Genomic DNA, 25649 nt, shown 5'->3' with positions numbered 1-25649 from the left:
TATGGAAAGGCTGCGAGGGCAACGCCCGCGCCTTCCAAACAGTTGGTGGTGTCGACACCACAGGATCAACCACATGTCCCTAAGAAGGTCTACTCCGATTGCCGACACAGGTTTAACGATCGGGAGGCGGAGAGACAGAGGTCTCCGATCAGGATTAGCGCTCGACTAAGGGAATCCCGGATGAACGCCTTAGGAAGCAAATCGCCTATTCGGAAGGTCAGGGGGCTGGACACTACAGAGGAGTCGGTGTCCAAGTACATCCCTTCCAATACGCGAACTTCCACCTACCGTTCGGCACCAACTCAATACTCGGGGGATAACTCTGTGAGCCTGCGAAGACGCTCGGAAGACTATGATGCCGAGGGAATCCCCAGCCGAGACCCTGTTGTCCGACTCCTTTTTCAGAAGGTCCAAAAAATGGAAAACGACAAGGCTCGCTCCCAGGAACCCGAGTGGGGAAAGCCTCGGCCCGGGCCGTTCACGAGACGCATCCGTCGCTCTCGGCAGGATCGGGAAGTGCAGCCATTGCGCATACCATTCTACACTGGTACCGAAGATCCTTTAACCCACCTTCATTCATTTCAGTCTGCCATCGGATGCAAGGGTCTGAGCGACGAGGGGCAGTGCCTGCTATTCCCATCTTCACTTACCGAGGCAGCCCTGAATTGGTTCTACCGTTTGGAGCCGGAAACGGTAGATTCTTTTGACGAGCTGAAGCAGATTTTCCTCAATCACTTCATGATCCAAACGGACCGTCTTTACTCTGCCGATGATCTGTACACGATTCGGCAGAGAGAGGACGAGCCATTGAGAGAGTATGCGGCGCGCTTCAGTCACGAATACTCAAGGTGTCCGGAAACAGATGATAGGGCAGCCTACGGCGCCTTCAAGAGTGGCCTTCGGTCCTCGCATTTTCGATACCTGGTACACAGCAGCAACTGGCGCACGTATGACGAACTGATAAAGCATGCAGCGGTGCACGCCAAGGCCGAGTACTTCAACTCGAAACCCAGTGTTTCGGCACGCCGAGAGGATACAGAGCCAAACGCTTATCCGGCAAAGACGCAGTCCTACGAGAGGGTCGACTCATATTCGGCAGACCATAAGCGGAAAGACAACCGTGCCGATCGAAGAGATCAGCCGAAGAAAGGGAAAGGGCGGTATGGTCGCAACGACAACCGAGGACCCCTGCCCAACCGTGACCACGGCAACGAGGTCTTCACCCTGCTGAATACCAAGTATGAAACCGTTCTGATGAACGAACAGGAGGTCATACCGAAGCCGAATATTCGAAGACCCAATCGGCAAGACAACCGGGAGACCGGTAAATTCTGCCGATACCATCAGCACAACAGCCACAATACGGAAGATTGTATAAGTCTGAGAAAGATTGTGGAGCGGCTGATCCGAGAGGGGAAACTGGACCAGTATATCGCCCGGCAGCCACCGGCGCCGGTGCCGAACCCCACTCGGCAGATAAACATGATAAGCACTATCAGCGGTGGACCTACCGTTGCGGGGATGAGCCACCGTTCGATGAAACAGTATGTGCGTGCCGCGCAGTTTCCTCAGGTGCTCGGAATAGAGGTGAATCGGTTCCAGGAAACACCAAAAGTTCATTGGGAACCGATCACATTTTGCCAAGAGGAAGAAGAGGGAATCCTCTATCCCCACGACGACCCAATGATCATCCGAGCCGAAATTGCCGATTACGATGTAGGGCGAGTGCTGATCGATACCGGGAGCTCCGTGAGCGTAATCTTTGCTGAAGCTTTCAGAGAGATGGGAATCAATGACAACCAAGTCAACCGGCAGTTGACACCTCTGTTAAGCTTCTCTGGAGACCTGGTCCAACCGATCGGTAGTGTCAGACTGCCAATTACATTTGGCACGGCGCCGAGAAAAACAACGACATACGATCAGTTCCTCATCGTCGACTGCCCGACGGCATACAACGTTATCGTTGGCCGAACGGCACTGACGAGGATCAAGGCGCATCTTTCGCCCCACATGCTGTTGATGAAGTTCCCAACCCCGAACGGCACGGGGGCAATCCGGGGAAATCAGTTGAGCGCGCGGACTTGCTACGCTACGGCGCTCAAGGCAACCTCGTTCAAACTCCCCAACGAGACCATGACGGTGCAGGGTTTACCGAACGGTACTGGACCGGTTGACGCCCCTAGAGATGAATCTCCCACCCCTCACACACAACCTGCCGAAGAATTGGAAACCATAACCTTGAGCGATGAACAGCCCGATCGACAGGTTAGAATCGGCACTAGACTCACTGCGAACCTCCGAACGCAATTCATAGACTTCTTGCGGCATCATTCGGAAGTTTTCGCATGGTCTTACGAGGACATGCCCGGCATCGCCCCGGACGTAATTAGCCATAAACTCACCATCTCCCCCGCTTATAAGCCCGTAAGGCAGAAGCGCCGATCATACGATGCCGAACGGTACGAAGCGATGCGTACGGAGGTCGAAAAACTCCAAACCATCGGCTTCATCCGAGAAGCAACATATCCGGTATGGCTGGCAAATTCCGTCATGGTAAGAAAGTCCACAGGCGGGTGGCGAATGTGCCAAGACTATACCGATCTCAACAAAGCCTGCCCGAAGGACAGCTTTCCGTTGCCACGGATAGACCAGCTCGTGGACGCCACTGCCGGCCACGAACTGCTGAGCTTTATGGATGCCTATTCCGGCTACAATCAGATATTCATGCACCCTCCCGATAGCGAACACACCGCATTCATAACGGACAAAGGGTTGTACTGTTATAATGTCATGCCGTTCGGTCTGAAGAACGCGGGGGCAACATATCAAAGGCTCGTCAACAAAATCTTCGCCGGTTACATCGGCAACATCATGGAGGTTTATGTTGACGACATGTTGGTAAAAAACAGAACCGCCGAAGATCACCTGCAGAACTTATCGATCATGTTCGGCATACTCAAAGAGTACAGGATGAGGCTGAACCCGAAGAAATGCGCCTTCGGTGTATCTTCCGGGAAATTCCTCGGATTCATGATCAGTCAGAGAGGGATCGAAGCGAATCCCGAAAAAATAAAAGCAATCATCGATATGGAGAGGCCGAAGACGACGAAGGACATTCAAAGCCTTACCGGACGCGTGGCCGCCTTGACCCGCTTCATATCGAAAGCTACCGATAAATGTGTACCGTTCTTCAAAGCCTTGAAAGGGGGCAAACGGAATATCACATGGACTGCCGAATGCGATAACGCATTTCAAGACTTAAAGAACTACATGAGCAAAGCACCCCTGTTGTCAAAACCGCTGCCTGGAGAAATTCTCTACCTATACCTTTCGGTATCCGGAACTGCCGTCAGCTCGGTATTGATTCGGAAACCAGAGAAGGCAGAGTTACCAATTTTCTATGTCAGCAAAGCACTCCAGAGTGCTGAACTTCGGTATCCACCATTAGAGCAGCTGGCTCTAGCCCTTGTTGTCTCGGCATGAAGACTTCGGCCATACTTCCAGGCACACGGGATCAAAGTCCTGACCAACCAACCCCTCCGGCAAGTCCTCCAGAAACCAGAAATTTCGGGCCGATTGATCAAATGGGCGATCGAACTCGGGGAATTCGACATACAGTTCGTTCTGAGGCCCGCGGAGAAGGGCCAGGCTGTTGCCGATTTTATCTCCGAGCTCACCCCAGCAACAATACGGCCGACACCTGAGGCGGTTACCGAGACCATCTTGCCGGATCAACCAGGCGCCGAACGCCTCGACACATCAACTCCCGTCTGGGGGTTGCACGTCGATGGCTCGGCAAACCAGCAAGGATGCGGAGCGGGCTTGGTGCTGACAACACCGGACGGACTCAAGATCGAGTACGCCCTCCGATTCGACTTCCGGACCTCCAACAATGAAGCGGAATATGAAGCCCTCTTGGCCGGCCTTCGGTTAGCCAAGAGCATGAATGCAAAGCAAATCCGAATTCACAGCGACTCCCAGCTCATTGTGAACCAGGTAACGGCAGACTTCGCCGCCAAGGATGCCTCCATGTAAGCCTACCTTTCAACCGCCCATCGGCTACTCTGAAGTTTCCAAGCATACGAGATCAAACAGATCCCAGAGGCGAAAACAGCCATGCCGATGCACTAGCACGCCTGGCTTCGGCAATAAACGACAAGGTCGGGAGAAAGGTACCGGTGGAGATTCTTACCCGACAGAGCACGGTAGCCTCCGAAGCGTGTGCCGTACGGTATGAGGATACATGGATGTCTCATATCTACTTGTACCTGACGAACGGCACCCTTCCTGAAGACAAAGCCCAGGCCCGGAAGCTTAGATACCGAGCAGCAAGATACACTGTCATCAACGATGTGCTCTACAAACGTGGCTACACCACCCCATATCTCAAATGCCTTACGGCAGAGCAGGGGGACTACGTCCTTCGGGAAATTCATAACGGTGTATGTGGCGACCATTCCGGGTCCCGATCCCTCGCTTACAAAGCCTTTCGGCAGGGATACTTTTGGCCTACCATGCACCAGGACGCCAATTCACTAGTGAAGAGGTGTGACAAATGCCAGCGCTTCGGTAATGTCCCACATATCCCTGCCGAACCTCTCACACCGATTGTAAGTCCTTGGCCTTTCGCACAATGGGGACTGGACCTGATTGGCCCAATGCCGCAAGGCAAGGGCCAGGTAAAATATGCAGTGGTTGCCGTTGACTACTTCACCAAATGGGTAGAAGCCGAACCTCTTGCAACCATAACGGCAGCAAAGATTGAAGATTTCGTCTGGACTCACATTTGTTGCCGATTCGGTATCCCATATGCAATCATTACCGATAACGGCAGACAATTCGATTCGGAACTCTTCAGGCAATTTTGCACCCGCTTGAAAATCAACTTGTTTTTCGCATCACCAGCCCATCCCCAGTCGAACGGTCAGGTTGAAGCAATAAACAAAATAGTAAAGAAGCTACTGAAACGGCAACTAGACAAGGCCAAAGGAGCCTGGCCGGAGAAGCTTTCCGAAGCACTGTGGGCCATTCGGACGTCTTACCGAACGTCCACTGGAGAAACCCCTTTTTTCCTGGCTTTTGGTTCGGAAGCAGTGGTGCCTGTGGAAATCGGCGAACCGTCCTACCGAACGGAAACCTTCGCACCGAAGCAGAACGAAGAGGCTATGTCTCTAAGCCTTGACCTACTCGAGGAGCACCGAGCGCAAGCCAACCTCCGGAATGAAGCCTACAAACAGCGTGTGTCTCGGTATTACGACTCTAGGGTCAGACCCCGCTCTTTCCGAATCGGGGACTGGGTCATGCGCAAGGTATCGCTTGCAACGAAGGATACCACGGAAGGAACCCTCGGACCTTCCTGGGAAGGACCTTATGAAATCATCGGTATCCTTCGCTCGGGAACCTACCGACTAAGAGGCTCCAACGGCAAGGCCCTCGGCCATCCTTGGAACGTAGAACATCTCAAGTACTACTACAAGTGACCTAGCCAACGGCAGGTTGGAATTGTAATTATTCACTGTACTTGTTCTCCGAAAATGATTAATAGAAAGTCTTCGGCACTATTACTTCAGCCTCTCTTTAACTGTCCCTACAGATCCCTTCGGATTAAGTGTTAACATCCTACGGCGTTCTATATTAGCCTACGGTGATAAGTGACTTTCGATCGGCAATTAGCCTACGGCAATTAGCTATAAATTGTGAGATTCGAATTTGACGCCCTATCGGCAATTAGCCCACGGCGATTAGCAATTGTAACGCACTCAACACTTGGGTTAAAATCGAAAGTTGAATAAAAGACTTGAATTCCAATTAAAGGATGCCCTCGGCACCAATGTGTTTAGAACATTAAAAAAAAAAAATTAAAAATACAAGTACAAAGATAAAATGCCCTCAGGCAGTGGCTTCGTCTCCAGCGGCGGCCTCGGCAGCCCCGGAACCCTCGGCGGCGCCCTCCCCTTCGTACTCTTCGATCATCTCTTCAGTAATTCCCTCCGGAAGGGGAGGAGGATCGGCAGCAAAATTGAGGTTCAGCCTCTGGCCAGGGTTGTACCGTTTGAATCGGTACAACATATCCGCCATCTCAGAGCCAACTTTCCCATCCAGCAGGGCAGCGAACTCTTCGGAAGAACGGTATCCCTGGATTGCTGACCGAAAGGCAGCCTCGATCTCCGCCGCCTTGGTCCGCTCAGACTCCTCCAGAGCGTCCTGAACCGCCTCTGAAGCGGCCTTGGCATCCCGCACTGCCGCCCGCGCTGCCTCCAAAGCCAGCCGCGTCTCTTCGGCTTTCGCCTCCGAAGCGAGAGCCCGCCGTTCGGCGGCCTCTTTCTCCTTCAGCAGCTGGGCGTGGTCCTGGAGGGCTTGCCCGCTTCGGCGACCTTTGCCCGGCCTTCGTCATAGGCCTTCTTTGCCCGTTCGGCAGCGGAGATGGCTCGCTTGACGCAGAGCCACATCTCCATGGACGCCTGTGCACAACAAGGAAAGTCAGAAGCGAACATCACTTAGCACAAAAAGAAATGGACGACGAAGGAAGAAAGAAATCCTTACCGAAGCCTGAAGACGAAAGGCGCGTCCTGCCTGCTCCCGAAGGGCCTTCTTCGGCAGCTCCATTTGGGAGCTGAGGATCATATGATTGACGAACTGTACCGTCTTCGACGGGCAGGCGATGGTGACCGCCTCGGCAGGTCCGTCTTCGTCCTCAACTGCGAGGACGGCCCTCGAAGCCTCCGACGGGCGGCTCCGTTTGGAAGCTGGCAAAGCCTCCAAGTCCACCATTACCGGCCGCTTCCCAGCTGTTCCTGAGGCAGTGGCCTCGGCGTCCGACTGTCTCGGAACGTGAGCATCGGCAGTGGGCCTACCGACGGGCTCGGCGCGCAACTGCCGCTGGCGCTCCGCGAGGATCACATCCTCGGGATCCGTTTCCTGCCAAACTGGAGCTGCCTCGGGCTGCTTCTTTTTCTTCTTGCCCTCCAAGCCCATCATGAGGCGCCTCCTGGAGGACTCGTTCATCTTTTTAGCCTCGACAGTTCTCCTGGCGTCCGTCACTGACCAAGAAGATTCGGTAAGTTAGCAAGAAAAACAATACAACAAAAAAAAAAGAGGGAAAACGCAAGTATACTCACTCTCGGCAGGGTCGACGAGCCCGGCTCTGATCAGATTGTTGGTGAAGAGAAAGCGTGGGTACACTCGCTCGGCAGCAGGGACCTTCAGCCTCACCCTGTCGATCTGCCGAATCTCACCTGGTGTAGGCGTCGGCTCCTTGAGTTTGCCTATCCGAAGAAAGAATCAGGAAACAAATATAAAAAGAAAACAAAAATACAGCCTACCGATCGGCAACTAGGGAACCTACCGGCTATTTGGAACGTCGTGGGCACCGGAAACTGCGGGGATACTCCCGATGGCGATTCCCAATCACCGGAGAGTAGCACCCGCCGATTCCTCCACGACTTCTGTGAAGTTGGCACCGCGCTGACAAAATGCCCTCGCTCGGAAGCGGTTGTCCCGTCATCAGTCCTTTGCCGGTGCCATGAGTAGGAGCGGAGTTCACCTCCTCACCGATAATTTCCACATCGGTGTCCTCCTGACCCTAGGCATCGAGGCTCGCAGCCAAACTAGATGTGTCCCAGCCCGATGATAACTCCTCATCGAACGCATTGGGCTCACTGCCGAAGGAGGACTCGCTAGCAGACATCTACAAGAAAAAAAGAAAAAGGATGGCTAAGGTTGTGTAATGAACTACCCTACCGATGCCTACGTCACTACCTATAGTTCACTAGACTACCGAAGGAAAGCCCCTATGGACGATCGGCTAAGCCTATGCTACGAAAGCACGCACGAAAATACAAGAAAGTATTATGAGGGTACCGAACGGTATCTTACCTCGAGTATTATGGGAAGTCTTGGTTGCCGTTCAAACGCTTCGGGAATCGCCTTGATTGCCGATAACTCCTTTGAAAATCGCCTCGATTGCCGTTTACACCCTTCGATAATCGCCTACGCAGAGCTCTCGCGTCAACTCTAAAATGCAAAGTGAGTTTTACGCCTGGAGGAGCCTCAATTTATAGGGAGATGGCTGCAACGGTATACCTCGGGAAACGAAACGGCTCATAAATGACGCCGTCAGGCGTCACTTCGCTAGCCACGTGTCGCCCGATGATTGGTGACGTAGGCTGCACGCCTGGTACAGAAGACGAAGCGTCTCTGCACGCCAGGCGCATAAATCGAAGCGTCTCTGCCTTCACCCCTCTCAACACCAGCGACCCTTCAGGTCTCAGGGGAGCCTCTCCCAAACGAACTTGCCGAACGGCAGGGCATCTACGAGTCATCAGGGAGAACCAAATTCCCTTCCGAAGAACCTTCGGAAGAGAACTTGGGGGACTACTGTTTATACCGTATATTAACAACCAATGACCACCTGACACGTGGACGGAAACGACAACTTGACATCAGAGGCCCTTCGGCATATCCCCTATCGAATCCTACACTTCCTGACACTTTTGACCTAGGACACGTGTCATGCTCACGACCAGCTCCTACAGTCCCACATCGGAAATATGAACATAATGCACGCCTCCCAAGGCCTATATAAGGAGACCCCTATTCCCAAAAGAGGAGGACAGAAGAACCAACGGTACGCTACCGCCGGTACCACACCGGTACCCCAGGGCCTTACCGAACGTGTCCTTTTGCAGGAACTTGATCTTCCGAAGACTAACTCCCTTCCGAAGACACAATATCACTAAGTTGGGCGAGCCACGTGTCAAACCACTTTTTCGCATCAACAGCTACTATCCTTAATTTTCATAAGTCTTTGTGGAAAATCAAGTTATTGCACAATGCTACTTCAATTATTAACATTATTCTACGAAGTAATCACCACAAATATATATTTCCAACAATCCTACAAAAATCTGCTGGTACGTTCTTCCAAAATATCACAACCTTTATATTCAACACACCTAAACACATTTAACCTAATCGATTAACATTTCAACTCCTCAACTTATTCCTCGTATATCTAGCCACTCTCCAATCTTTAAGTAAAAATCTAAACCAAATCAGATTTTACTAATGTTAATATTGATGAATTTAAATTCTTAAACTTGTATGCATGTATCCAATAACCACTTAAACTCATAAAAACAACAATGATTTACATTACACACACTACCATTCAAATCAAGCCTACGGCGACCACTCCCATGCAGTGCCACACTAATTTTGAAAAAAACAATTCAATCCTCGACAAATTTTAACTATCATATAATTTTCCCAACCTCTTCAAATTCATTGTTCTCATTTCTTTCAGATTTGAGACTTAAGTACTATATAACGTTCTATAGTACAATTCTAATTTTAAAATTAGAAAACGCTAACGTTCACTTTTCCAAAATAGAAGTACTTGCATACATCAATCACCCATCTAATTTTAAATGTATTTGTGTACTAATGATCTACGGATTTTTCATTGAATATTTGTAAAAACCCTAAATACTTATACTATTACAACTCCAAAATTTAAGCCTATTTCCAGTTCCTTTACACAACTTCAAAAGTTCTACCCAAAGAATCTAATATTTGGGATCTGATATCATCTTGTCACGACCCGATTCAAGAATAAGGAATATTCTTGACTCAGGATGTGAGTCATACCATAGTCATAAGAATAAAATCATACAACCATGAGATGATGAGAAACAGAGCCACAAATAATACTAATTTATTTAATAACATAAAATCAGAGTGGCAGTAGCTTGTAGGTAAATACATACTAAGATTTTTATCAAGCAGTTGACTACTTACAAATATTAATTACATCAATTAACAACAAAAGCCTAGCAGATTAGTTGAAACCTGCTCTCAAACTTCATCTTGAATCATGCATAATCTATTGGGGTATGAGCATTCTAAAGCCCAGTAGAGTACCATCAAACCCTTCAAGGTCGGCTATCACAGTTAATCAAAGTGTCACGCATCAAACAACACAAGATATATAAGTCATGCAATCAGACCAAATAAATAAATTTGCATATGGGGTGATGCCATGAACTCATTCCTTTCTAATCCCACTAATTCTACCTTAGGGCAACAAGCCTGCATGTCCCATACCATGCTTTTTACCACTCTGGTTTCAAATACTCTAAAATATGAACTAGCGCTCATCCGTCTCTTAACCCATTTTTATTTTGTTTACGAATTTATCAACTTTCACTTTTCATTTGAGGCCCTGCTTCCACATTTTTTTTTAACTCAAATATATCTAAGGCCTTCTCCCACCCCTTAGATATATGTCAAATGACACACACACCCTAAACACCACAGTATTTATTATGCATATGTGATGCAGAGCAAACATCATTTATCTCTGCTGAATAATAATACAAATAATAACAATCATATTTCAGATTTAATCACATATATAATAATATTCACCCAACGTCAAATATTATCCATGAAGAAACACCAATAATAATATTCACCGAGTACAACAACAATAATATTCATATTTATAGTACTATATATAAGCACCAAGATTAAAAGTGATATAACCCAACCATCGGGAAATCAGGAAACCCTACCTCATGTCCATCTAGCTAAAGTACCAAATTTACCCTTCGAAAGTTCTTGGAGTTGTCGTATCTATACTTTTGATCCAATTCATGAACAAATTCAAATCCTAATTATTATTGAGCAGTCTTCACTCTGTTTCACCTAAGACCAACCTCAACCTTCTGCATTTCAAAGATTTTGCATAAAAATGACGAAAATGCCCCTAGGACCAACCCGAGGTCCAAAACGGCCAAATCTCATCCAAAATAATCTAAAAGTCGGTCCTAAGCCCTGTCAACACCAAAACAAGACCAACGACAAACATTATCCAAAACTTATCGTTTGGGTCCTGTTGGCCCCACAACAACCCATACTTTGCACCACATCGGATTGACTCAAATTTATATACCATCGGACTCGGATAGAGAAATCGAGTCGAATGGACTAAAAATATGGCGTTGTAGGTTGTCAAAACAGCCGCCATGCGCCCCACTCACTGAAGCCGCAAGTGAGCTTGTTTTTCAGTTACTATTCATCATCTTCTTTAAAAAATCTGCAAATTTCCCCTGTTTTTTCCAGACCAAACTTTGTGAGACGTTTTGACCAACCTAAAGTTAACAAAATTGGGCAAACTTGTTGTGGTTTTGAAGCTTAATACCTCTAGTTTCTAACCCAACAAACAACACTGAAAATGGAGCTAAAACAAAAGAGAAAACCAGCTCCAAAGTTGGGCTTGTGGCTAGTCTTCCGCATAAAACAGATTTTGTTTTTCCAAACTTTGCACATGTGTTTCACGTATCAAAACTCAACCAAATTCGACGAAACCAATTTGTTTTTGTTTCTTGCCAAGTCTAGTTTAAAACCCAACAAATGGATTCCTACAGAACGAAAAAGATTGGGAGGCAAAGAGAGCCAAAGTGATGCCTGTGGACTGCAAATTTCCAAAAAATACAAATTTCCATATTTGGTTCTAAGTTGTTTTCAACCATTCTATCACCCCCAGTTGTTCCTAAGGCTTCTAAAACTCTTCTAAACTTCATACTATCATTAGAACTCATCAAAAATTCAAAATGGAACCAATTTTCCCATCACTCAAGTTACTCAAAATACTCTTTAAGGGACTAGAAACACACAAACACAAAGTTAAAAATCACAAATTCGAAATTTGACTCACCCTTGGAGATTTCTCTTTTTTTCCTCCTATTCTTCCTTCTCTTCCTCACCCAACTTCCATCTCCTTCATCCTACAATCTTATCTTTGCTTAAGAAATCATTACACTTAGCCTAGACTAGGTGATTCATCTCTAATAGGTGAACAACTCACCCTTAATTGAGATCAAGATTAGATTTTGAAGGGAATGTATAAGGGAATGGGGGAAGAATGAAGGGAAATGGTGGGTTTGCCTCCACGTTGCAGATTCCTCTTCTTTTTTATTTCTTTTCCTTTTTTTTTTTGCTTACAAGGGTATTTTGGTAATCACACATAAGGGTGTTTTTGGCCCAAAATTCAGAAACAATTTCCTACGTATTTGTTGAGTCGACTAGTATCGCACTACCTAAGAATTATAATGGTCTCACCTCAATTTCTTAAATGTCCTTTGAAAAATTCACAAAATGTTATGTAAGGGCATTTTTGTCCAACTTGAAATTAAACACACTTGATCCAATAGTCTCAATCCAAAATCACTTGATAAAATACCCATAATTATTCTCACCCTAATATTAATATTAATATTATTATTATTATTTTCCATTGAAATATGAAAGTCCACTTCTAATTTTTTCCAAAGTATTACAACAGCAGTCTCTAAATCCATCTCAATAACAATATTATCCACTTTTTCTCAACAGCCAAATTCAACCCAAAAAAAAGAAGCCCCACAACTCAACTTCAAGCACTTCTCCCTTGCCTAAATTGACAGCAAAGCCACTGATCCATTAACCCAAATGATCTCTCAAGACCCCTCCAGCACCAATGGCACCAGTACTACCCACCCATCTATATATAACTTGACCACACCAATTTTAGGAGGGACCCAAGCCAACAACACTTGCACCTTATTAGCTCCACTATTAATACCAACAATGGCCTGAAACCAATCCTTTGCAGCAGTAAAAATCAAATCTCTGGGGTTAAAAGGCAAATCAGCTTCATCTTTAAAAATAAATTCATTTCTCCATTTCCAAATATACCAGCATATAAAAACATAGTTCTCCATGGAATCTGAGCAAAGTGAGCCTTAGAACATAAATTGCTTAACAACCAAAGATGAAAATCAGTTTGGAAAAAAAGGCAAAGCTTTCGTAGAATTCATAAAGAGTTCCTAGACCTTTCTATCTCTAGGACAATCCCTTAAGATATGCAAAGTAGATTCAATAGGTCACTTAGGTCCCGTTTGGTTCACGGAATGAATTTGAGGGGAAATCATTTCCCATGTCATTTCTCAAGGGTTGGGAAATGAAAGATTCATTTCCCATATTTGGTAATGTTGGGAAAGTAACCGGGAGATATCATTTTATTTTCTTTTCCATGTTTGTTTTGAGTAGGAATGGAAAATAAAGTTTGTATAAATTTTCAATTATACCCATATTAAATCAATAGTCCTGATCTCTTGGACTACAGGGGTCCAAGAGATTCGTGGTCACTCACCGTTGGATGTAAATTTAACTGTTCACTCACTCTTGCACTATTTTTAAGAAACTTTTTTGAACCATTGAATTAATATCCAACAGTGGGTGACCACAATCTCTTGGACTCCTGTAGTCCAAGAGATCGAGACTGATTAAATCAAATAAAAAAAGAATGCATTTAATGATATCTTGCAATTCTTAATTGTTAATAGGAACAAAATGGTCATGAAAAATATTTATTTAATATTGGCTCATTTTTCCAAACTTTCCCATGATGAGGGAAAACAAGACCCAAGTTGGGAGGATGACTTCACTTTCCCTCATACTTTCCCATGGGCCATGCAACGATTTCCCATGCCTGGACTTACCAAACATGAGAAAGCAATTGATTTCTCATCCCCAGGTCTCCTTTCCCTTGAACCAAATGGAACCTTATAGTAATCACAAGCACAATTCCTAATAAGATGCCTTCGAACTCACTGCTCATTGGAGAGAATTTCTTTTTTTTCAATACCTCATATTCTTTTTTCACATTTGTATTTTCTGGAAATTTGGAAATTTGGAAATTTTTTTCAATACCTCATATTCTCTTTTTCAATGTTTATTCATTCCCTCCAATAGGCAGCTGCACCTTTTTATTCGACTTTTGAGGTAATTTTTATTAATGTTAAAATATTTAGATTAAATTTGGATGTATTTTAGACCATGACATTAAAATGACCGTTGAGAGAGAGAAAGAGAGAGAGAGGTTTAGGGTTTCATCTTTTATTATTTTAATCTTTTGTTTTTATTCCCATGCAACTAGTGATTATTTATTAATTGATTCCATGCCAGTGCCACCAACTAATAAATAAATCTTCACAGGAAGATTACCTCAATTACTACATCTCTTTCCATTTTAGCAAAGCAGCAAAAGCCAACACCACCATATACCATAATACCATGCACTGAATACTAAGTGTTACTTGGTGAGGAAGCCTCAACAAAGCAAGTGACAAAATCTCAAGGCAGAGGCTGGTCATCGGCAAAAAGGTCCCACTTTTGTTGAAGCAGCCTACAAATTATTTATCAGCAATACATTCAGTTAAAGAAGGATTCAGTAGCAGAGACTTTGACCACAGCAATCATCTATTAACCGAAATTAAAAAGTAAAATAATTAATGAGTCATGACTCATGAGTATAAGAAAGATGATGCCATAGAATGAATGGCACATTTGGATAGGGCAGTCCGGCCTAAATTTAATGGGTTTGGACCGGGTCGGGTCGGGCTTTAAAGAGGAGAGAGAAAATATCGGGCTGGGTTGGACCGAATTTTTTAAGAAAATTCAAAGCCCAAGTCCAACCCATGAGCCGGGCTTGAGAAAGCCCATCGGGCCGGGCTGGGCTAAGTCCAACTGGCCGGGCCTAAACGGGCCCTACTTCATTAAAAAAAAAAAAATCATAAACTTAATCATAAAGGCATTTTAGTCCAAATTTGAGATTAAACTCACTTAATTCCAATATTTTCACTTCAAACCAAATTCATAGAACACCCAATAAAGTCACACAACTTATAAGATTTTTCACAAAAATAATAAAACCAAGTATTATTTTTGAGGTTATTACATAATTAGATAGTAATACGTTTTAAGAAATAATTTTAAAAAATACTAAGTATGAAAAAAATATTTTTTTAAAGGATGGTATGAATAAATAATTGACACAAATTAATGTGCTAATCATCCAATTATAAACTAGGAATGAGTAAAGAAAAGTAAATGAAATGAAACAAATTATACATAAGTGATATAATCATAAACCTAAACTCTTATTTATACATAATTATATATATATACGGGCCTAACGGATCAGGCTTTTGTGGGCGGGCCAGGCCGGGCTTTCCTGTGCTTAATCGGGGTGGGCCTATGGACTAGGCCGGGCTTCAAACACCCGAGCCCAAGCCTAGCCTGGCCAAAGGCGGGCCGGGCCATCTCAAAGCCCATAACGAGTCGGGCTGGACTTTTTTTCTATGGGCCAGACGGGCCCCTATCAGCCCATGAGCCCACGGACCAAATGATGAGGCCTACATTTGAATCAGTACGCTCAATATATTTCCATTTTTTTCAGTTAGCCTCGTGATGGTAAAAATCTATAAACTTCTATACACACGGATCTACATAGTGGGTTGTCTGGGCTACAGCCCATACTAATATTTTCTTGTATTTGTAATACCATGTAGTATTCTTAAGAGTAAAAAAAGCTTAATGGAGATAGCCCATTCCAAAGTTGAAAGCAAAGCCCGCTCAAGCCTTAGTCAAACTGACGTGGGTTCAATGCGAAGGATGCAAGTCGTGCTTCAAATTGTCAATGCCTAACTTCAACATCAGATCAACCACATCCCAGCCCATGCCTGATGATCACCCACTTTGTGTTCCTCCAAACCTTGGTCCTGGTACTAAGGGCCAGAATTGTGTTTATGGGTTGTTCTACTATGATCGCAGTTCCACTTACGGCCCCTTTGGATTTGATACATTTACATTTTTATCTGAGCAAGGGCAACTAGCTATCCCTAATGTGGCATTTGGGTGGGGACTCTTCAATAAGGTGAACTTCAATGACTATTTTCATGGTCATGATAATCCAATAGGAGGGATTTTGGGGTTAGGCAGGGGTCACCCCACAGGTATTCAAAAATTATTATTATTAAGACATTATCGTGGAGCTTGATGTGGAAAACAGAGAGTGAAAATTATGGGTGTAGAACTTGATGAATGCGGGAAAAATTAGAAACGGGTGTCATAATAGACGTTTATAAAAGGAAACAAGGAGATATGACGTTCATAAAAGGAAACAAGGGGACAAAAAAATCTCAACTCATAAAACAAAAAATCTAGCTCCGCCAATTTTTTTCCTTCCCATTTATCTTGATCTAACCTCAAAAATAAAATGGCCTCTTTATTCCTATTTTCTCTAGATCTATTGCCGCGCCTAATTTTCATCTATGAGACTTATCATATTTTAGCACCAACTAGGTGTATTATTTTGTGTTATTAATTAAATTCACTCGTACTATCGAGATTTAATGTAAGATAAATCCAGCTCATGCCAGTTTGAATTCCTAAATCCGTCACATTACCTGTACTTGTAACAATTCGCAATATGCATCAATCATTTATTATTATACTTACGTTAAAGTTATGTAAGAACCCAAAACAAAATATCTAAAAAGAAAGAAAATATCTAAAAAGTAAGGAAAATATCTTCTAACAAAAAGACTATTTTGCCCTCGCATTAATTAATAGGGGGAAAATTGACTTTTTGATCGAAAAAGAATTTGGCAATTCCGTTTACGCCATTGCGTAGAGCACGGCGAAACGAGTCCGTAGACACGGAGTAGACCCGAATCGGAGCTACAACGAAGAAGATATGGTCTAAAAACCGCGAAGGGCAAAACGGTAATTTGGCCAAAAAGTCATATTTTTATCCCCACTCTCTCTCCTCTCCCCCGTCAGTTTTTCCTCTCTCTTTTCTCTCTCCTCCCGCGCGACTTGGCCATGCGACCCTTCTCCTTCTCGGCGACGGCCCGGCCACCACAGGCCGAGCCGATCTCCGCCGTGGGTACCATCGGGTCCGCCTCCCTCTCGCCGTCACGACCTGACCGACCTCCACCCGTGGGCCGCCCGGAGTTGATCGGAAAACCATGTTTTCCGACGGAGGTTCGCCCGAGTTCATCCGAACTTCCAGCTCAAAATTCTCCTTCCTTTCTCCACCAAATCGATCGAGTAAGGCATCAGGAGCCCGACAGGACTGCAAAAGAGACCTTCAAGGGTCCAAATTTGCTCGGACCATCTGTGAGTGGACTTTCTTTCACGAATTATTTTATATAAATGAGTTATATAAAGGATTTCTATAAATAAGATTTCATAAGTGATTTTCTATTGATTTTATATTAATGAGTTTTATAAATGAGTTTATTTGAATAAATTTCTTTATTTGATCTTGAGTAAGCTTTATTGAGGTTCCGAACATGATTAGTACAGAAATAGTTCTATAAGTCTGTGCTGCTTATTTACCAGTTATAGAAACAGAGTTTGAGGTTGGAATCAGTTGAGACCGCAGCACAACTTGAGCTTTACAGTTATTACTCAGATATTTTTTTTTTCTAAAGGAATTATTTTAAAACCACCTCGTACCCATTTTCTTTGGTGATTACCCAGAGTTGGACCGATGTCTACGGACATCCAGTCCGATTTCAGCTTATGTCAATGCACTTGACTTTGCCTCACGAGTTACGGGGACGCTCGGATCGTGAGTGCCAGGATTTGCGGCTCGGCAGACTTGGTGTCCCGAGACCTGCCAGGATTGCGGCTCGGCTGACTCTGTGTCCCCGAGACCTGCCAGGATTGCGGATCAGGCTGACTACGGTCCCCTGCATCCTGCCAGAGCGACTCGAGCTGACTTGGTGTCCTCGAGGAATCTGCCGGCAGATCAGGCTGATCATAGTCCCCTGATTTCGCCAGTTTGCGGCTCGGGTGGACTGCGTGGCGCCCGAGACCTGCCAGGGGAATTGACGGATATGACAGGGGTACAAATAGGTGGTATTTTCAAAGGATTTTCAGCTCTTTTATTCAGTTATGATTTTCAGCTATTTCAAACCAGTTTCTTTGATATTTGCGCATTCTATATCTTTGTATATTTGTTCAGTTATGCAAGGTTTGAATACAGAGCTTTTATACAAGTTTGATTTCAGTGTTTTATGCAAGTTTTGATTTAAGTGCTTTTGTGCGAAACTTTTCGAGCTTGAATATGATTTATATAGAATGCCTTGAATTTAGTATGCTTTCAATGGAGAGTACGTATTCAGCTTTATTTAACTACTTTTACAATGGGGGTTATTATGGTTATAAAGTTGTTTCTAAGAACCTTATTTTTGTCCACTCACATTTTTCAACCTGTTTTTCACCCCCAGGCCGTAGAAGTGCACGGGATCCACCACCGGGCCATGCAAAATTTCCGCTTCACCACGTAAGGTAGAGTTTCGTAGAAAACCCTTGAAACCCTGAAAAATTTAGAAAAAAAAAATGCTCTGATATCTAGTTGAAACTGAGAAACTAGAGTTAAGATTGGTTATTTGAGATATTCTGGCGGTTGGTGTGAAATTATTGATTGTTTAACAGATGGAAAATTTTGGGAGTAATCAAAATACAGAGGAGACTCTGCCGAAATTTCGGCAGGAGTCTAAGGGAAGTTAAAAAGAATTTAATTTAAGAATGGTAAAAAGGTCCTTGGTGCCCGACATTCGCCAGGTGTCGGACACGCACAGGACTTGGCTCGAATTCCAAAGTTGAAATTGGGTCGGGTCCTGTCAATATATCATGTTTCATGAAGTTCCTGAGATGGCGCTTGATGATCCCCTTAAAGATTTCTCTGACTTTAAATTTAAAATTTGAAGAATTAGTAGTATTGGTCCAAGATTCCAAGTACGTCGGCTGTATGAAGCAGGCATGCATATATATGTATATATATATATATATATATAAAATAAAAGACTTCTTTATACTAGGACTTTCCATCATTCTTAATTAAACCCTTTTGAGCAACCATTCGTGCGCACTTGTATCTGTTGAACCCGTATAAATCCGGTAGTCGTTATTTGTCCTCCAATCCAACGAGTGCCTTTTTTTTTTCTTTTTTTTTTTTTGGGTTAAAAAAATTCGTTTTTATACTGATAATTACATACAACAACCATATCTTTTATCACCATACATATGCTCCCAGCTACTTCATTACTTCCAATGACAAGACAAGTGAGTCGCATGTCACCCCAATATAAGGAGTTATATCCGTGATGACATGCAACAAAGGTTCCAAAATCACCAAAATTACGGTTCAATTGATAGCATCTTACTGGCTGAATTGATGGTATAATGTTGGCTTCTTAAAGTCCTTACAAACATAATACAACAAAAAGAGTTTCTGACAGAATAGCAGCTCCAATATCTTGGATTACAGGAGTTCAAAAGATTGTGGTCACCCACCGTTGGATATTAATCCAATGGTTTAAAAAAGTTTCTTAAAATGAGTGCAAGAGTGAGTGAACCGTTGAATTTACATCCAACGGTGAGTGACCACAAATCTCTTGGACCCCTGTAGTTTAAGAGATCATGACTGGACAGAATAGCCCGAGCTCTTTTTAACATAATCTCACATATATAACAACAACGACATTAACATTAAATTTAACAAAATAAGGAAAAAAAATCCACAAAAATGGAACATCTTTGTACAACAGAGACATCCAAGATAAGTTAGAGGCAGTCTCCAAGGGGAAGTCAGGGGATTACCTCAGGCTCCAGATCAAGAAAGAAGTAGAAAGTAATGATATTATTGCATTTGATTTTGAAGTCCCAAGCACTAGCAGAAACCATTTCCAATTGCATGTAAAACCTCTTTGAAGATGAATTAAATACAAACAAATTACATGTGATAGATCTGTACAAATATAAGATGCATCAAACCTGTAAATAAATAATAAAAAATCTCACAATCCAAAATTCAGAGATTCCAAAGCCAACTAAAACAATCTCTAACCATTCCCCAAAATGAAAAACAGACCAAACATTTTTTTTTTCTTCATATTAGACCAAACAGCTCTTCCCACAGGCTCGTAGATTTCTGGGAAGTCCTCAAATTTAGAGCAACCGGTGAGATCAAGGTTGGAAAGACATTTCAACTTACAAATGCTTGTTGGGAGACACCCAAACTTTTCGCAATTTGTCAGTTCAATTTTGACGAGACTAAAGAGAAATTCGACTGATGAGGGTAGCTCTTTAATATTTGTTCCTTTTAATGAAAGAAACTTCAAATTTCCCAGAGGCTCCAAGATTTCTGGTAAGTACTTGAATTTTGAGCAACCATCGAGATCAAGATTTATAAGAGATTTGAACTTACAAATGGTCGATGGAAGACTCACAAATCTTTTGCAATCAAGTAGTCGAATTGTATTGAGACCAAAGAGATACTCAATTGATGAGGGCAATATTTCTATTTTTGCCCCTATCATTTCTAACACTGTTAGATCCCTAGGAAGCTCCGAAAACTTGCCAAGACATGAGCAGCCCTCTAGACTGAAACCAGAGGGTAGTTTCAGCTTACAACTGCTGAGTAAGAAATCTTTTCGTGACACCAAACTGATGAAGGCAATTCCTTTATTGCAGCTTTAGACAAATTTAAGAATTCAATGTTGCTTGGCATCTGCGGAAGATATTTGAGATTCGAGCATTCTCCCAGGTCAAGATGAGTAAGCTTGTCAAGACACTGAAAATACGAAGGCATTTGAACCAAACTTGTACAGCCAAAAAGATTTATATGCACCAATTTTCGACTTTGAGAGAGATCTTGGACTTCAATAAGATGAGTGGAGAAACTAAGATCCATCACTTTTTAAGTTATCAAGATTCTGTCATAAATAAAGAGAAATGACAAGACTTAATAACTTAGACATATATGAAATGGACTTTTTAAGTTCTCAAATTATAAAAAAATCCTATATGAAATGAATTTTAGAAGTAAAATGGTGTAGGGTTTATTTATAGTTTTAGTTTTAAGAATGGGTATATGACTAAATATCTCAAGAAGTAATCACACTAAATTTGATACAATAAGCGAAATAAGCATCAGCGAGAGTGGTCTTGTCAATACTACCCATGCCCAAAATACCTGCACTGAAAACATCTGGTGAATTAATGCATAATGACCCTTCTATTTGCTCAATTTTCCATTCAATTCCGACTAGGCCCTTTAAATCACTTGACAATTTGCGATTCAATTTGGTCAAAATATCTTCGACAACGTTGGCAATGAAATTGGCCTCTGTCCTGGCAAATATGATTATTGTTAGTGTTTTATATTTTAGCTGAGTTATAGAATGTTGAGGAGAATGAATAGAAGAATGAAGAAATGCAGAGTGATGAAATGTTCTGCTTCTCTCTTGCTGAAATTGCAGAGAGAAATATATTTCTCTTCAATCGGAATGAGCACACAAGGCATGTACTACATAACCGTTAGCCTTAGCTGGATTCACACACAACATATTGAATCTCAGCCACACATCTAGCCATTCTAGGATGACTACACGTGGCTATTTCAGCCTTACATTTTGGAGCCTTACACCTGTCATTCTAAGAGCAAGTCCAGCAGATGAAGTGGACTCGGGCTGGGGGGGTTTGGGCGAAAAAGTCACGCCCAGCAGGCCAGAGTCAGCCCGGGCGAGCGTGGGCCCCAGCAAAACGGGCAGGCCCGAAGTCGATTTCAGCCCGAGCTCGAGACCGAAGGCTGGGACAAAATAGCTGACGCCAGCATGACGTCAGCCCTGATTCGTTTAAATTTTTTTTACCGTTGGCGCGTGCATTGCACGCGCCAACGTTAAAAAAAATTTCAAATCAGCGCTACAGTAACCGCAACGGCTCCTTGACACGTGGCGCAATCTGGTCGCTCCGATTGGAATTTTTCCTTCAATCCGACGGCAGCCAATTTTTCTGCAAAAAAAAAATGAAAAAAAATCGAATTTTTTTTTTTAAAATACACAAAAATTACAGAATTTTTTGTGTATAAATACCAACCAATACTCTTCACTTTTAACACCAAATCCTCATATATTTTCTTCTCCTTCTACTATTGTTCACTTTCTCCTCAATATTTATTCACTTTCTATTCAATATTTTTTCACTTTGAAGTTTAATTTTTTTCTAGCATATTATGGGTTCTTCTAATGAAAATGGAGGGGCATGGAGCATGATAGAAGATGTTAGCTTGTGTGAGGCTTGGGTCCAAGTTAGTCATTGTCCAGTAACGGGCAATGAGATTAAATTTTCTCATATGTGGAAAAAAATTCATCAAGCATTTTGTGAAAGGGCAATTGGTTCTACACGTACAGAAATGGCATTATCCAGTAGGTGGAAAGTTCTTAATAAAGAGTTGGGGAAATGGAGAAATGCTTTAGCAAAAGCGATCGACAACCAACGAAGCGGAGAAAATCTTAGCAATGAGGTAAATTATTTGTCATTTTTCTTCTATTAATTTCTATGTCATATTAATTTTTATTTTAATGTTTCTTGCAATTTATATATTTAGTTAATATGTCTCTATTTTTTGTTAATACATGTTGCATTGTTTTTATTGTTTCTTTAATTTCCATTAGTTTTTTTTGTACATGTTGCATTGCCAATATTTGAAAAATTCTCTTGCATTTCCATTTCATTTTTTTTTTTTATAGATTATACAAGCACAAATGTGGTTTGGTGCTACCGGCCAAGGGAAAAAAAGTTTTAACCATACCCATTGTTGGGAGGTAAGAGTGACCGGTCCGACGGTAGTCTTGAACGAGACTCCACTTCATGAGACTCCGGCATCGAATTCACCTATGGATTCCCCGATGAGTCAAGACTCACCCATTGAAAATATTCCAAGGCCTATTCCCCGATGAGATTTCCGGTAGTGCTTGAACGAAAATGAACATCAGAGTACAGAGATTGTGGGATAAAATAATCTTCCATACCCCGGGAATGTCTATGTCTGTCCACATTTGGGCGACGGCCTTCTCGTGAACCACGGCGAGCCTGCTTTTCTTCCTCCAGCAAAGCAACTGCTATGCCAAGTTGCTCATCTAGTTCTCTCTGCGCCCTTTTGCTTGCAGCTCGTCTCCGCATTCTTTCTCTAGTTTCTCTCTCTTGCCTCTCCAAAACCTCTTCCATGTCTGCCATTGAGAATGGAGAATGAAAGCTAAAATTTGAGAAATGGAAATGTAGAGAAGAATTGGTGTGGGAGGTATGAGCTGAACTTCTGATTTTATAGAAAAATGTACACAGATAGATATGACACGTGGCGCAATCTTAGAGGGTGAAAATCTTATCTGAAATTTGAAATTCAAATGAAATTTCAAATTTCAAATTTATTTGAAATTTGAATTCCGAAATGTATCTGAAATTTGACATTTTGAATTTATCTGAAATTTGAATTTTGAAATGTATCTGAAATTTGAAATTTATTTGAAATTTTAAACCGAAAATCTTATCCGATATGAATAGTATTGACACGTAGGAACCCAAAAATCTTATCCGAAAATATTATCCAAATTAATTATTTAAGTAAACAAAATTGTGAAAAAAAACAAAAAAATGAATAGTAATTGCCATGGCAAGCCCCTAACTGCTGGAAACACATTTTGCTGGAGGAGACTAGGGCAGCAACTATTCACGTGAATAGTGCCTGCCCTAGGGCTAATCTTGCCATGGCAAGAGTCAACTGGTGGAAGTGCTCTAAGAGACTAAGTGCATACACAATTATCGTTTTAGGCTTAGACTAAACTAATCAGCTCACTACTTACAGTTCTACAATTATGAGGACAAACAATTATTTAGCCTTAAGGAATCTTGTTTGAATTAAATGGTCACAAGTAGAAATAGCAGAGTTCGTTACCCGGTTTTGTTTGAATTATCAAACCCAGCCATATTTTCTGCTTCCTTCAAAGTTGGGCAAATGCATATGCACAACTTCCCTGCTGATTTCGAACATGTGATGGGTCGATGCAGTAAAAAATCGGTAGACCAAACTGTCCCCCTCTTGCCTTGCATCGCAGTATATGCAATAGTTCATCCAAAGACCATGTGGATGAAGCATAGCTTATCGAGAAAATGATCACCAAAAGCTTTGATGTCTCAATTGCTTTGAGAAGGGCAGGTGCAATTTGCTACCTTCTCTCAAGTATGTCGTCTATGTAGGTTTTGATTTTCTTTGCGCATAAAGCAGCATAAAGATGGCTGGTCTTCACCTCTGAAACTAAGAAACACATCATACTTTTCCTGAGAGGGGATTGCAGCAGCAGAGGAAAAAGCAGCCATATTGATAACCTGCAAACCCACTACAAGTCAACACTCAAAACTTCGCTATATTCTTGACCAAAAAACCCATGCATATTCGTAACACATGCAAATTAACAACACTAGCTGCACATTGGCTGTACATATTCAGAATGAGAAACATGTTGGACTTTCTTATAATACTAGCAGCACTAGGAGATCAATATGCAAACACTAGAAGAGGATAACAAAGACAGTGATGGTGAACTCAAAGGTCGGCTCCTGCTTCTGGGACCAGACTTGTTTTTCCTACCTCAATAATCTACTTTCCTTCTGGGGAAAGGCTGATAATATCAACCAGCCGTACAAATATAAGAAGCAAAGTGGCTTCTTAAAGTACTTACAAACATAATGCAACAAAAACAGTTTCTGACAGAATAGGCTCGAGCCCTTTTCCACATACAACAATTAGCGCGAACTCTTTTTAACATAATGTCAGCTATATAACAAGGACATTAACATTATATTTAACAAAATAAGGAAAAAAAATCTTCAAAATTGAAGATCTTTGTACAACAGAGATATCCAAGATAAGTTAGAGGCAGTCTCCAAGGGGAAGTCAGGGGATTACCTCAAGCTCCAGATCAAGAAAGAAGTAAAAAGTATTGATATTATTGCATTCGATTGAAGTCCCAAGCACTAGCAGAAACCATTTCCAATTGCAAGTAAAACCTCTTAGAAGATGAATTAAACATAACCAAATTACATGTGATAGATATGTACATATATAAGATGCATCAAACCTGTAAATAAATAATAAAAAATCTAAAAAATCTCACAATCCAAATTCAGAGATTCCAAAATCAACTAAGCATTCCCCAAAATGAAAAACAGACACAAACAGACCAAACATTTTTTTTCTTCATATTTCCAGCTTTCTCAGACAGTTTTTTTTTTTTTTTTTGGTAATTAAAACTTCATAAACGCATCAGCCAAAGACACCAAAGGCCAACAAAACAAACATGTTGCTGCTGAAAAATAGCTATGAACTCAAGGAAACTAAAGCCTGAGAAAACGAGCTCAAAGGGAACCCCCAGGCAAAAGAAAGCATTGCTGGGACCAACATGCGTCATTATGGATGTCTTTTGCACACCAGATTCCCTCTGTTCAAATTAAATTCACCAAAATTTAACTAGAAAGGAAAACAAAACTAAATTATCAGCCCCAAATTACACTCAAATGAAAATAATTTTAAAAAGTTAAAATCAATACCTAGAAGCTCCAAATCTGCGAGGAGAAGACTAGCTTCACCTAAATTAATAAAAAATAAAAATTCTCAAAGCAAATCAGTGAGCTGATTAGAGATATGCCAAAGACACTAGAGCGATTTGAGATCTACTTCTTGAGCGAATGCGCGACGGAGGGATTCGTGCGACATAAAGAGAGACAAGCAACAGAGAGAAATTTGTAAGAGTTGTGATAGGAGAGAGCATATACGAGAGAAGGGAGAGAAACGAGCTCAGAATCAATGAGCTCAACAAAAGAAAATTAAAAAGGGAAGAAGCTTTGTGAAGGATGCATTTTTCTCTCTATAAACTTGCTTCACAGTACAGAGCTGGATTTTTGTCATAAGTGCT

The 25649-nt window shown here is 42.5% G+C and overlaps 1 protein-coding gene across 1 annotated transcript; it reads right to left on the bottom strand.

Annotated features, from left to right (window-relative positions):
- Positions 1–20484: 20484 nt before the first annotated feature.
- Positions 20485–24968, bottom strand: LOC117637676. The gene is made up of 3 exons (XM_034372641.1): positions 23633–24968; positions 20876–21033; positions 20485–20615 (listed from the first exon to the last, which is right to left on the bottom strand). Exons 1-3 carry the CDS (start codon positions 23785–23787, stop codon positions 20608–20610), a joined length of 321 nt encoding a protein of 106 aa, XP_034228532.1. The 5' UTR covers positions 23788–24968; the 3' UTR covers positions 20485–20607.
- Positions 24969–25649: the final 681 nt, after the last annotated feature.

Source organism: Prunus dulcis, chromosome 8 (genome assembly GCF_902201215.1).
Source record: "Prunus dulcis chromosome 8, ALMONDv2, whole genome shotgun sequence".
In the NCBI taxonomy this organism is placed as follows: Eukaryota; Viridiplantae; Streptophyta; class Magnoliopsida; order Rosales; family Rosaceae; genus Prunus; species Prunus dulcis.
This window is presented reverse-complemented; position numbering and strand designations above follow the sequence as displayed.